This window comes from Ipomoea nil, unplaced genomic scaffold (genome assembly GCF_001879475.1).
Source record: "Ipomoea nil cultivar Tokyo-kokei standard unplaced genomic scaffold, Asagao_1.1 scaffold1576, whole genome shotgun sequence".
Lineage (NCBI taxonomy): Eukaryota > Viridiplantae > Streptophyta > Magnoliopsida > Solanales > Convolvulaceae > Ipomoea > Ipomoea nil.
Genome location: NW_017618004.1, coordinates 3751382 through 3764485, shown reverse-complemented (window position 1 = coordinate 3764485; position 13104 = coordinate 3751382). Strand labels below are relative to the sequence as shown.

At 40.5% G+C, this 13104-nt stretch overlaps 2 protein-coding genes and 1 pseudogene across 3 annotated transcripts; 1 reads left to right on the top strand and 2 right to left on the bottom strand.

The window, feature by feature from the left end:
* Window positions 1-819: 819 nt before the first annotated feature.
* Window positions 820-1792, bottom strand: LOC109190340 (annotated as a pseudogene).
* Window positions 1793-2396: 604 nt separating this feature from the next.
* Window positions 2397-5082, top strand: LOC109190797 (transcription factor MYB1R1-like). Of its 2 annotated transcripts, none has more exons than XM_019341413.1 (3): window positions 2397-3018; window positions 3649-3860; window positions 4271-5082. In XM_019341413.1, the coding sequence occupies exons 1-3, from the start codon at window positions 2667-2669 to the stop codon at window positions 4835-4837; spliced, it is 1131 nt and encodes a 376-aa protein (XP_019196958.1). In that variant the 5' UTR covers window positions 2397-2666; the 3' UTR covers window positions 4838-5082. The 2 variants fall into 2 exon arrangements, with proteins under 2 accessions (XP_019196958.1, XP_019196959.1); XM_019341414.1 differs by having other exon boundaries at window positions 2402-3018; window positions 3649-3857.
* A 394-nt stretch (window positions 5083-5476) lies between these two features.
* On the bottom strand, window positions 5477-12578 carry LOC109190605 (ABC transporter G family member 35-like). Its single transcript, XM_019341126.1, has 19 exons — window positions 11943-12578; window positions 11489-11783; window positions 11145-11304; window positions 10922-11052; window positions 10513-10603; window positions 9233-10294; window positions 9024-9133; window positions 8766-8916; window positions 8504-8659; window positions 8250-8425; window positions 7835-8167; window positions 7465-7755; window positions 7282-7365; window positions 7064-7197; window positions 6738-6965; window positions 6484-6655; window positions 6137-6391; window positions 5559-6034; window positions 5477-5507 (listed from the first exon to the last, which is right to left on the bottom strand). The coding sequence occupies exons 1-18, from the start codon at window positions 12344-12346 to the stop codon at window positions 5762-5764; spliced, it is 4506 nt and encodes a 1501-aa protein (XP_019196671.1). The 5' UTR covers window positions 12347-12578; the 3' UTR covers window positions 5477-5507; window positions 5559-5761.
* Window positions 12579-13104: the final 526 nt, after the last annotated feature.

The following is a 13104-nucleotide window of genomic DNA, read 5'->3' as shown; positions in this document are numbered from 1 at the left end:
AATTCATGATTTAAATTAAAATAACATTTTCTAAAACTCTTCCATTGCAATTAAAATCAATTTATAAATTTAAAAAAACATAATTATCAAGTATAAAAATAATAAATTATACATAAATATATATAGTTTTTGAAAAAAATGAGCTCCAACAATTGAGAACCTTGTGTTGTAGCCTTGGCCATACATAGCTAGGACCAATTCCGAATTATCTTTTTAAGTATATGTTGTCCCTCAATTTTCCTCCCATATAGTAATACAAGAGGGGCAATATATGTATCGTTTTAAAAATTAAAGATCAACATTTACATTACTAATAATTCATGGGTGACGTTGATAATTGACATATTATGGAGGATATACATCACAATTTTTCCTTAAAAATACAAATAAAACTGTTTTAGGACTAAACCGTGGGTAATTAAATTTAGAGTTAATAACCGATTTGGTCCTCCGACTATTGCGAAATTACCGATTTAGTCATCGACTATAATCCTTACCAAATTAAGTCCTCAATTTTCATATTGTTACCCGATTTCGTCCTTCCTCTCTTTGACCGTGAAACCTCCGTTTTCTCCAAGGATAATAAGGTAAATACACATTGCAGCTCAGCGCTCTGCCGCCACAGCCTCCCCTTGCTCCGTCTCCGCTACTCACGCTTCGTCACCATTTTCCGTTCGAATGGAGGACGATGACAACAGTTTTCGACTAATCTGATTCTTGATGTCTCTCAACTCCATTGCTCCCGTCGGGGCTTTGTCTATCTGTCTGTGCTTGCAGAATAATGAAATCAGAGCTTTGCTGAATTGCTGTACACCATTATTTGTAATGCCAAAGGATTTTATTTCATTAAATCTATGAATACAAAGCCATTCCACAGACTGTGCAAGAGTATCGACCGGAGGAGGTTCCTAGACCTAGTGTATATTATCCCCATGACGAACCCCAGAAATATTAGCGGTAACATCCTCTGCACATTAAAATACGCTAAAGCAAAGGCGACTGAACTCACATCGGAGCACACACGACCAGTACTAGTGCGTAGAGCGCCATAGCCACCAGATCTCGTGCCATTATCGACTGCTCAACGCTGGAGAGTGTGACGGGAGTGGAAGGCAGCATAGGAAGCAGGTCGAGGTTGAACTGTGAGAGTTAATTTACAAGTGGAAACATGAAGCATCCAAGAACGAGATCAAAGATCCAGTTTCCTCTCACGCTAAATTTGAACCAATCACAAGGAAGGGGACGGAAACGAGATAAGCACCATTGAAGAATTAAAATTCCAACTAGGCCCTCGGTTAGACGGTTACATCAGTCAATAGGCTTAACAAAGCCTGCCCTCTAAATGTCAATGATTCTTTACTAAAACCCACCAAGTGCGCTCCAAAAGGAATCATCCACGAACCAATAAACCAGAAGGACACAATCCAAAGGAGCATAACTTGCAATACCATAGGATGCACTTGGTAAACACATATGGCTATTGTATACACCAAAGTGCACGTCAAACAAACTTTAAATGCATTTAACAGGAGGCACGAGACTACCATCAAAAGGAATTTGCATAAAAAACTCATCAACTAATCCCGCCACCACCATGCCCGATCTTCTTCTCCGGGATCCGCATTGCATTTCTCAGCAACCGTTGCTGTTTCTTGCTAGAGATGAGTTTCCCGCAGAAAATAATATTGTCCTGAGGGTTAGAAAGGACATTCTTCTTCCACTCCTCGCTAAAAATTCTCGAAGCCGCCGTCACCTTCTCCTTCGGAAGCCGCCACTGCCAATGACGAGACATGAACGTTGCTTCTTCTCGACGGCGACTTCACCGAACAACAAATTTGATGGGCGCGAGTGATTCTTGGTCTCTCCATGTTTTACGGTGACCGCAGAGCAGCTTCAATGGATGGTTGTTTGTCTTTGACTCCCTTCTTGGACTGTTCCAATTTGAAATGGCGTCTGGAGCTTGGATTCAGTTGGAGTTGGTGTATGGTGGCTGATGTTCCATCGTTACACTCCAATGTCCACAATTTTTTCGGCCGTTTTGGATGGTCTCTGGTCCGTGATGACGGGTGGTATACAAACCACGCACTTGTCGGCGATGGGAGGAAAACCGGAAAACGGGGAGAAGGAAGAGAAATGTGAAATTACATTTTTGCCCTTAAATTTAACAGCTTATAGATGGAATGTTAACGGAGGACTAAATCGAGTAAGATTTTAATAATAGAGGACTTAAATTGGTAAAGATTATAGTCGAGGATCAAATCGGTAGTTTCACAATAGTCAGAGGACGAAATCGGTTATTAACTCTTAAATTTATAAGTAATTAGAAAAGTCGCAAAACAAAGGGTTGTGGAATTGATGATTTGATCCAAATTGGGAAGAGACAAACAAGTGACGTGGCGCGGTAGGATAATCCGATATATAGTTATCCCCGAAATATACTATGTATTATGTAAATGTTCTTGATCGCCAAATTTAGCAGTACTGTACTATAGTTTGAATCTGTCATCTTGCCTGCCTGGGTTGCTATAAATTCATAACCCATTTTTAGTTTTGAGTCCTTCGCCTCCACGAAATCTCGTCTCCACCTATGAATACCTATAAACACTTAATTTAAAATCTTATCTGAAAACTCGGTGAGTGGAATCGCCGAGTCAGCTGACCCCAGGATGACTCGGCGCTGCTCTCACTGCAGCAACGACGGCCACAACTCCCGGACGTGTCCGTCCAGGGGTGGCCCCGCCGCCGCCGCCGCAGGTGGCAGCGTTCGCCTTTTCGGGGTCAGGCTTACGGATGGGTCGATCATGAAGAAGAGTGCTAGCATGGGGAACCTGGGCTCCTTCATGAAGAAGAGTGCGAGCATGGGGAATCTCTCCTCCTCCGCCGCCGCCTCGCCCAACCCCGGCGGCTCTCCTTCTTGGGATGTTCTCCGGGAGCCCGCCCACTCCACCGATGGGTACCTCTCCGATGATCCGGCTCATGCTTCTTCTTCTACCAATCGCCGGGCTGAGAGAAAGAAAGGTCCAATTCATTTCATTTTCAATTCCCTAATTTCTTCAATTTTCCTCCTTTTTATTTAATTTGAAGATAATTCAGTCACTATTTGTATTTGGATTTGGATTTGGATTGTATGTGCTGAAAGATATTGATTTTCTTGGAAATTTGGATTGCTGTGTTTATATCACATCTATGTTGGATCTTTTGGTTGCTATTAATGCTAAATGAAATGTTTTTAATAGAACACATCATTCCCTTCCCTTAGCAGAAATCAATGTATTTTAAGATGCTAACTCATATTTATACATGAATCATCATAGCTATATTTAGTAAAGACTCCTTTCCTTGCAGAAAGTTTTACAATTCTAGCTGACCCAAGAATCGTATATCTAATAGCATCCCTTGAATTTACTATAAATGGTTTAAAGGCTACATGAATTCTTCATTGGTTTAAATGGTTTTATCCCTTGAAACCTGGAATGTGATAATATGGCTTTTGGTTTTAGAATCGAAGATTGTAGAGAAGACTGAATAGTATTCGTGTGGCTCTATGTTTCTGTTTTCTACTTGATTGGATTAAAATTGAAGTTTTAGTTGTGTAGTTTGACGGGAACCTGGAAAGTTAAAAGCACCTCTGATGGATTCAGTCTGCAGGTGTTCCGTGGAGCGAGGAAGAGCACCGGCTTTTCCTGCTTGGTCTACAGAAGTTGGGCAAAGGAGATTGGCGGGGCATATCACGCAACTTTGTTACCACGAGAACACCCACCCAGGTAGCTAGCCATGCCCAGAAGTATTTTATCCGCCATAGTAATGCTACTCGGAGAAAGAGGCGTTCTAGTCTTTTCGATATGGTTCCAGATGCGGTGGTACGTCTTCCTTCTCGAATCGTGTTTTTATCACTCTACATGCTTGCGATTGATTACGCTTTTTCATAGCAAACCACTTTCTCACTAGAATGCTTATATCTATTCTTGTTTTTTTTTTTTTTTTGAGTACTACTGACTCTGTTACAATGCAGTATCTGTTCATATATCTATTCTTGTTTTTTTTTTTAGTTCATATATCTATTCTTGTTTTTTTTTGAGTACTACTGACTCTGTTACAATGCAGTATCTGTTCATATATCTATTCTTGTTTTTTTTTGAGTACTACTGACTCTGTTACAATGCAGTATCTGTTCATATATCTATTCTTGTTTTTTTTTTAGTACTACTGACTCTGTTACAATGTAGTATCTGTTCATATATCAATTCTTGATTTTTATGCTTTTGCACAGGCGATAGATCCCCAACCGATGCCAGAAGAACAATTTATGCTCCCCCCGCAGGCCTTAGAAACCGAGACTGCAGAGCTGGTTCCTCCCGCTTCGAAGGCGGTGGAAACCGACTCCGCAGACTCGCTGCCTTCTTTAGATCTCTCTCTCAAGCCCGATGTTGATTCCATGGACGCCACTCCAACTGAGCTCGTTCAGGAAAATTTTACAGTCACGACTGAAATCCCGTTGGTCTATCCACAGTTCATCCCAGCTTACATCCCTATTCCGTTCCCAATATGGCCATCAAACGCGGTTGCTCTGGATGAAGATAGAGGCGGCGCAGAGACCTCCCGCCATCAGATACTGAAGCCAATTCCAGTAGTCCCGAAAGAACCCGTGAATGTAGATGAACTCGTGGGAATGTCCCGACTGAGCTTAGGGGAAACGCGTTCCGGCCAAAAGGACCCTTTGCCCCTATCGCTTAAGTTGACGGGAGAATCATCGAGGCAATCGGCATTTCATGCTAGAACTCCTGACAACAGCTCAGGAATTAGCAAGGGTGAAACTACTCCAATCCAAGCACTCTGAGTGGTCTTGGAAGATTGGCCATTTATGGTGTAATTACTCCTTTGTCTTTTCAATTCCTTCCCCTTTGAGCATCACAGCCTAGGATTTGTCAAAAAGACATGAAATAGGATTTTATCAAGCAAGATATTCTTGTCCTTTCTTGTAATTTGTAAACAATCTAGGAACTGATAATTTGGTCGTGAAATAAACTTTTCACTGCTAAAATTCATTTCTTTAGTCTATGAATGTGTTTTACCTTGCGGAAAGAATGGGAGCCAGATTAATTCTTACTAAATATATCAACCTACCCCTAAAATGCATGGAATAGAAGAATGGGAGCCAGATTATTTTGTTTATTTGTACCAGAGTTAACCGTTTTTGTCCATGTAAACAAATAACTTTGATAATTGCTGACACATAATATAATAGTTACAAGTATAAAAACTATCAACTGCAGGTACAAAATATGTCAACTATAGATACAAAATAATTGCTAACACATAATATGATAGCTATAGGTACATAAACTATCAACTGCAGGTATAGAATGTGTCAATTATAGATACAGAATTTGATTTGATAATTGCTTACACATAATATAATAACTACATGTACAAAAATTATCAACTGCAAGTATAGAATGTGTCGACGGTCATTGAATTTGCAAAATTTCTTGTTGAAGTACAGAGACCTATATTTCCTCAAAAAAAAAAAAAAAAAAAAAAAAAAAAAGTACAGAGACCTATATGATAGGTCTGGGAACACTATTTTTACAATTCCAAAATAGTACTTTTTTTACAGTACTTTATTAACCCACTTCTATGCAACAATTGTGATAACTAATTTCTTTTTTATCAAACCAATACAATATATATATTATACTATATTTACAAGCCCCTAGTGGCTAGTGCTACCTGCATATTATTGGAGTACCATACTCATAACTTATCTAAGCTGGAAGTTCAATGTCTTGATGCAATAGGAATACATGAATGCAAAGAACACTGCAAAACCAATCAGAGCTGCAGCAACTGGTCCCATGAAGTCTGATTCATACCCAAAATGATCTTTGATGTAGTCATTGATCTTAGGATCAAAAGTCATTCCTGGAACCTTAATGGTCTGTTCTACATCTCCATATTGTGAAACTATGCACCCATATACGGTCCATGCCACGGGGCAAATCCAGTAGTACCAGATCCACCACTTGGGAATTCTCTGTTGTAAATGCAATCACATGAATCAGAATTGTGGTTTACGTACTATTAGCAAGCATGGTTAGTTTGTTAAGAAATGTAAGAAAGAAAAGGTTTAACTCACGGGTCTGGGGATGAAGAAACCGGAGAAAAGGTTGAAGAGCGCGTAGAATGCTGCTGCAAAGATGGCGGCCACTTGGTGGTTTGGTGTGATGGAAACAGTCATCATCCCGTAGTATGTCCAGTAGAGGAAGGAGAAGAATGTCACAAAGTAAAACCAGAAGAATTTGGCTGCTGTCCAATCAAATCCCACCATGGCATACACTATGAGAGTGTAAAATGTAGTTTGAACAAGAACATATGGTATTTCACAAACAACCTGCAAGCCAAGTTACGAGGTTGCTCTTATGAATTTCTTGAAATCTTGAAGAAATCGAAAACATGGTTATGGTTATGGTTATGGTTACTGACCTGTGACATAGCATATGGCAATGCTGCGTACATTCCAGCAGCTTTTTCACGATAAAACACAGTTCTCTCGGTGGCTACAATGGGCTGTACGGTTGAGCAATTGCTGATTCCAACAAACAGTACGGCTGCATACATAGCTCCAATGACTGTCATAAGATCACCACCGGTTTCTCTGAATCACATGGAAATGGGAATAATTAGTACTGGAAATGAAACTATGAAGACTGTTCATTCTATGTAGACTGAAGACTTACATTTTGCCACCAATATTCCAAAAGATTGTGCCAACCATTAGTGCTGCAACTAAAGTGAAGAAGTATCTAACAAGGTTATAATCTGGACTTCTCCAATAAGTCCACCACTGCTTCCATAGGCAGGATTTGAATTGGCCCCATGTGGACTGAGAATATTGGGTAGCAAAATAAAGGTCATTTGCTCCAGGGGGAGGGGTACTCAACTCTTTCACAAGCTCCTTGTTTCGTCTGTGCATTGTTACATATATAAACATTATATTAGGCTCAACTATTTCATAATACACCACAGTTGAGTCTTGAGTTGATTAATATATATTTGAACTTACTGGTGCAAAGATGATGATTTGTAGTATTCAGCGAAATCCATTCCAAGCCGGAGTTCTGTGGAGATCGAACTCGCTTCTAACATCCAGGTAGCTGGATTATACTTCTCCGCGATTTTAGGTACTCCTGGAACTGCCTGCATTCCATGATCAGTTTTTAATTTAGTGCTTTCTTTAATTTGATGATGTAATAACAAGATAGAAGTAAAAAAGTTGGGTACCTCAAAATACTCGATAATTTTATGAGACTGTTGGCCTAATGGCCCTGCATAGATCACTTGTCCTCCTCTTTTCATTAGCAGCAACTGAAGCACAGTACAGAAAGATGCATGTATTAGAGGAAGTCGTAAAATGCTGGCAAACATTTTATTTATTTTTTTGTTTTACTTTCGTGGAGCCTTTACCTCGTCGAATGCTTCAAAGATATCAATGCTTGGTTGATGAATGGTGCAAACAACAGTTCTCCCGGTGTCCACTGTGTTTCTGACAGTTCTCATAACGATAGCTGCAGCTCTCGCATCAAGACCAGAAGTTGGTTCGTCCATGAATATAATCGAGGGATTGGCAACCAGCTCAACTGCTATGGTCAACCTCTTCCTCTGTTCAGTTGACAGACCAGAAACTCCGGGGATCCCTACAATCGCATCCTTGAGGTTTTCCAGCTCAACAAGATCCATTACTTCATCGACAAAAATCTGGACGAAATGTCAAAAGAAACTAGCTTTAGTATCTTGATTTAAAGAAAAAATTATGTTGGGGAATAGAATCTCCTACCATTTTGTCCTCATTGCTAACTTCTTTAGGAAGCCGAAGGAAAGCTGAATATATCAACGATTCACGAATTGTTACTTGAGGTGAGTGTATGTCATTCTGTTCACAGTAACCGGAGACTCTAGCAAAGGTCTCTTGCTTCTTTGGGAATCCCGATATTCTGATGTCCCCTTCAATGTAACCACCGGTTTTTCGCCCTGCAAGAACATCCATCAGCGTAGTCTTTCCCGCTCCACTGACTCCCATCAATGCAGTCAAAACCCCAGGCCTAAATGCGCCTGTTACTCCCTTCAGTAGTTGGAGCCTATCCTCTGTCACTCCTTGATCTCTCATTTCCTGTAAATATTTCAATTATATCAGAAACACAAGTTTCGTGTCATTGGAAAGAAAAAACGAGACAGGGGCTATTGATTCTTACAGCAGGCATGTCCACGAAATATTTAACATCATCAAAGGACATGGCTAAGGGTGTAAATGGTAGAATCATTCCTTTCTTGGGAGCAATGCCATTTGCAGACTCGAGGCTTGAATCTTCATTCCTACTAAGCCCATTTTTATTGGTACGACTGCTCATGCGCTGGATTTCCATTTCTCCTGAAAAAGAACGGTATAAGGTCAGAAACTATTACATATTTACATCCATGTGAAAATTCATACAATCAAGATTCTTACTTGAGTTGTTTCCATCAGCTGCAGATAATGAATGAGGAAGTCCATTGTTCCTCGACTTTGTTGTTCTTAGTCTAGGCGATTCTGAGGACTCTTCTTGTTCATTTTCCATTTCCTTTGCCTGCTCTTTGGATATTATAGCTTGTTTCTGCTCAAGAGCTGTTGTGATACACAACAACACAATTCAGAAACTAATGAATGAGTGAAAACTGAAAAGCAGTATATGCTACATAGTTTTATGAGAACTGAGAAGTTGGCTACTCACGGTTAAGGTACATAAGGGCGAAGGTGAATAGAATGTTGAAGAAAACAGTGAATCCCAAAAGCGCAGCAGAACCTATCCAAAACCATCTCTTTTCAGGGAACACATCATAGTTCTCCATCACTTTTGTTCCTAATCTTATATTGCCCGAAACCTGTGAATACACAATGCAAGTACATCATCAGGATATATGAAACTTTGTTTTTGAGGTGAAAAAGATATGGAGAGAACTGAGAAGTGCTCATAAGCAAGAAAACATACAAATTTGTTCATCCATCTTGGAGCAAACATCTCATTGACGGTTAAAGCATTGAAGCCATAGGTCAAAGGAGAAATCCAATAGCCCCAACCCCACCAGTCCGGAATTGCACCTGTCATCAAGAATTGTGTCGTCTTGTTAGCTAAACAATCTAGACTCTCTGAGACATTTTATCAAACACGTTACGGGTTTTATTTTCCAGTGGACAAACCTTTGGGAAGGATGAAGCCACCCAAAAGGAAAACAAGGAGGAGACTCAGAGCTCCACCTGTGTTTGCAATAACCATCGTCCTGCAAAGCGCCGCAATGAGCCTAAACAAACCGGCAGCCATTTGCTGGACCAGAAAAATCACCAAGAATTGCTTGAAGAATCTGCTAGCTTCAGGAGCAAATCCCATTGTATAGTATGTTATCACCATCCAAACAATCGACTCGAACACAGATATGGGAATCCTGAGCAGAAACGTAGGCAGAGTGAAAGCCCATGGCGGATGGAACAGAAGATCCCTCTGCTTGTAAAACACAGGAAGCCTCTGAATCGTCATTGTCAGCTCAGAAAAACCATTGAACATGTTGATGATCATCGCGAACAGCAATGCTCCAATGTAGATCCCCCCGTCGTCTTCATTCCTAGTATGCAACTTGGTTCTGAAGAACACAGTGGACGCAATTATGGCCACGATGATGATCTGAACCGTCTTGAATACGTACACAAAAGAGTTCCTCTTGATCAGCAGCCATTCCTTGTCAAAATTGGCTTTCAAAAGCTCCTTAACTGGAACCGTATACTTCTTGAACACCAAAGCTGCCTGGTGGTTCCTTGATTTGTCATAGGGAACTGAAAGCTCGTTTTCTAGCCTCAAACCAACGTGGAAACTCTTGAAATTTCTGGCGAATTCTTTCACGGGTATGAATCTGTATGGCTTCCTCTTATCTGCCCAGTATTGTTCTTGATCCTTTCTCGACGTAACCTCTTGTAAGAAGTCAGCAGTGCCTTTTCTGTCGGGGCATTTGAATCCGCAGGACTCGAAGAACTCAAGAACATGCTCTCTTGGACCCTGGTACACAATCTGGCCTTCGGACAGGAGAATAATGTCGTCGAAGAGATCGAACGTCTCAGGAGCAGGCTGGAGGAGAGACATGAGGATTGTCCCCTCCGTTAGATGCACAATCTGCTGCAAACATTTCACGATTTGGAACGTTGTTGAGCTGTCCAGCCCAGTTGATATCTCGTCCATGAACAACGTTTTTGTCGGCCCCACAATCATCTCCCCTGCACCATTAACCCAAACACAGTCAGCCATTTTTACTACAATAACAGTTACCTTTTAACAGCTCTTCAGTTTTCAGCTCGGAGCTTATAGCATTTCAGCTTTCAGCTCTTAGCTTATAGCTTTTCAACATAGACTCGTTGAGATTGTATATTTGAACAGATATTACTATGTTAAATCCAGTAGTAAACAAAATCAAGTTCTATATATATGTACATACCCGTTGTCACACGCTTCTTTTGACCACCCGAAATTCCCCTTATCATTTCATCCCCAACAATTGTGTCACGGCACACATCTAGTCCAAGAATCTGCACCAAATTAAATCATTAAAATTTTTTTTACTATATATTTAATAATGACTTTGACTATTTGCCAATAATCTTGTGATCAAACAGCATAACTGTGGTTCTGGTTCCAACCCCAGTGGGAATACACAGTATGTGTAAACGGGACAGTGCAGAGTTTATTGATTCAAAATAGTCAAAAGAAAGAAAAACGCAGCAAGCTAAGGGGGTTGGTGGTGACCTATATATATGCATCAGTATATTCAAAGGGGAGAAGTCAAAAGAGATATATATATTTGGTCAAATTGCAAACTTCCACTTTTGCCCTTTTTCATTACTTACCCTGAGCGTGTAATCTGTGACAAGACTTTCATTAACCCCTTCAACTGCAGTTGCCTTCATATAAAGATCAATCTCAGCATCAGGAAAGATCTTTGCTTCTTTTTCCCTCCTAGCAAGCTCGGTAAGGAGTTCTACACAAATTTGTGTGTTCAGACTCAATCAATTATTCTCCAAACAATTTATATATTTTTCCAGAAATTAAAAAGTAAAACTAATTAAATACCATATCGACTCCCAACTCCCTGGCATCTAGCTGAGAAATCTAGGGTTTCTTTAACCGTCATTTCTCCAACGTGCACGTCATTTTGACTAATGTATGCCGAGGTTTTCTGCGGTACAAACTCCTTAAGCTTGTGACCATTGTAAGTGATATTTCCCTTAACCTGTTTCACATATTTAATTAACAGTAGTGTTAAATAAGTTTTTACTCTATATAGAAGACAATAATATATCATAAATCTTGGAATAATTAAAGATATTTCCGTGGTGTCAACTGTCATGCATAATTGATGGAAAATCATTATTATTGAGTAATAAACAGTATTAAAGAATTGACTAGTAATTGACCTTTAAGGTGGGGTCTAATTTTCCGGCAAGGGCCAACAAAAGAGACGTTTTTCCCGACGATGGTGGTCCTAACAATAATGTCATCCTCGACGGTTTTACAATCCCAGAAACATCTTTGAGGATGGTGAGTTTTGTTTTCTGGGCCAGTCGAATCCCCACGCAGCCTAACGCCGATTCACCGAGATTCCGGGCGGTGTTCAGTAGTGAGGGAAGAGCTCTGTCGCCGACATGGCAATCGGCCTCCACCGTTAAATGCTCAAATCTAACTTCCACCGTCGGCAGACTAATCCCAACTCTGCACAGTAAAAAGTAAATTTGTAAATATGAGCATATAACCATTAATGTGCAATCCAACTATAGCTTAAACTTTTAGTTGAGATGGAGCACATGCTTCAATTGTAAATAATTATCGAGTTAACATATAAATATTTGTAAAATTAGGCTAGCTGCTTACTTGTCGATACGGTTTCTGAGTTTTTTCAAGAACCGCTCGTTATCTTCCTCGGCGACCTTAAACGTACGGTCGATGAAGTCCTGCCGGACGTTCATGTCGAGTTTTCGGACGTCGACCTCCTTGTGGAGGACTTTGTCGTCCTCGTTCTCGGCGTAGGATTTGAGGACGGTCTTTCGGAGGCGGTCGTAGGTGGGGAGCTTCTCCAGCGCCGCCCACCGGAGAGCCTCCTCGTCCTCCTCGGCCCGAGTGCTCCGCCGCGCATGCACCGGAGTAAACACCTCCTCCATGATCCGACTCGCCCTGCTCGCGCTTCTACTCACGCTCCGACTGAAGTTGCTACTGAAGTTCCGGCTCATCTGCCTCCTCTGCTGAGCCGCACCACCTCCCACTTTCTCTCCCTCCATTGCTAGCTATCTATATATAGAATGAAATAATTTTCGAGAATGGAGAAATAAAAAAAATTTGTGACCAGTTTCTTGAAAGGCTCTCAACTCTCTCTCTCTCCTTCGCTGGAGCTGTGAAGAAGATGAGAGACAGTGAGTCTCTGAAAAGTTGGAGGTGGCTATATTTATATAGATTATAAGAGAGGGAGATGATGTTAAGATTGTATATAAAATATAGGCATTTGTTTTTTTTTTTTTTTTTAATGAGAGGTAGTTAAGAGGAAGGCGTATATCCAAATATTAAATATTGTGGGGGCATAGGGGGAGAAATGATTTGTTAATAAAATTATTGAATTCAAAGATGATAGGCTGCTGAAAAAGCTGCATCCACTTGCACAATGATACTTCTACGTTGGGGGCTTTGGTTTGGTGCGACTGCGACAATCTTGGCGGGGAGCATTTTGGTGGGTCTCACCTCCCCTCCTATGGTCAACTTACTTCTCTCAGTCTCGCGCGCGTTTGCCCCACACCGACCATCATTTTTTTTATTTTAACTTTTATCTCGTTGCATTGCATTGCATTGTATTTGCACTCCTAAAATCAATCAGATTCAATTTTTTATTTTTAATAACTTAGATGATTCTAGTTTTGTCGGATTAATTATGAGCTCATAGGACTTCGCTCTTAGAATCTATACAGATGTAAATCAAATTTAGACTTTCTAGCATTCTTGAGCCATTTTTTCATACATATTTTTAGGGATTGATGTTTCGGGATTC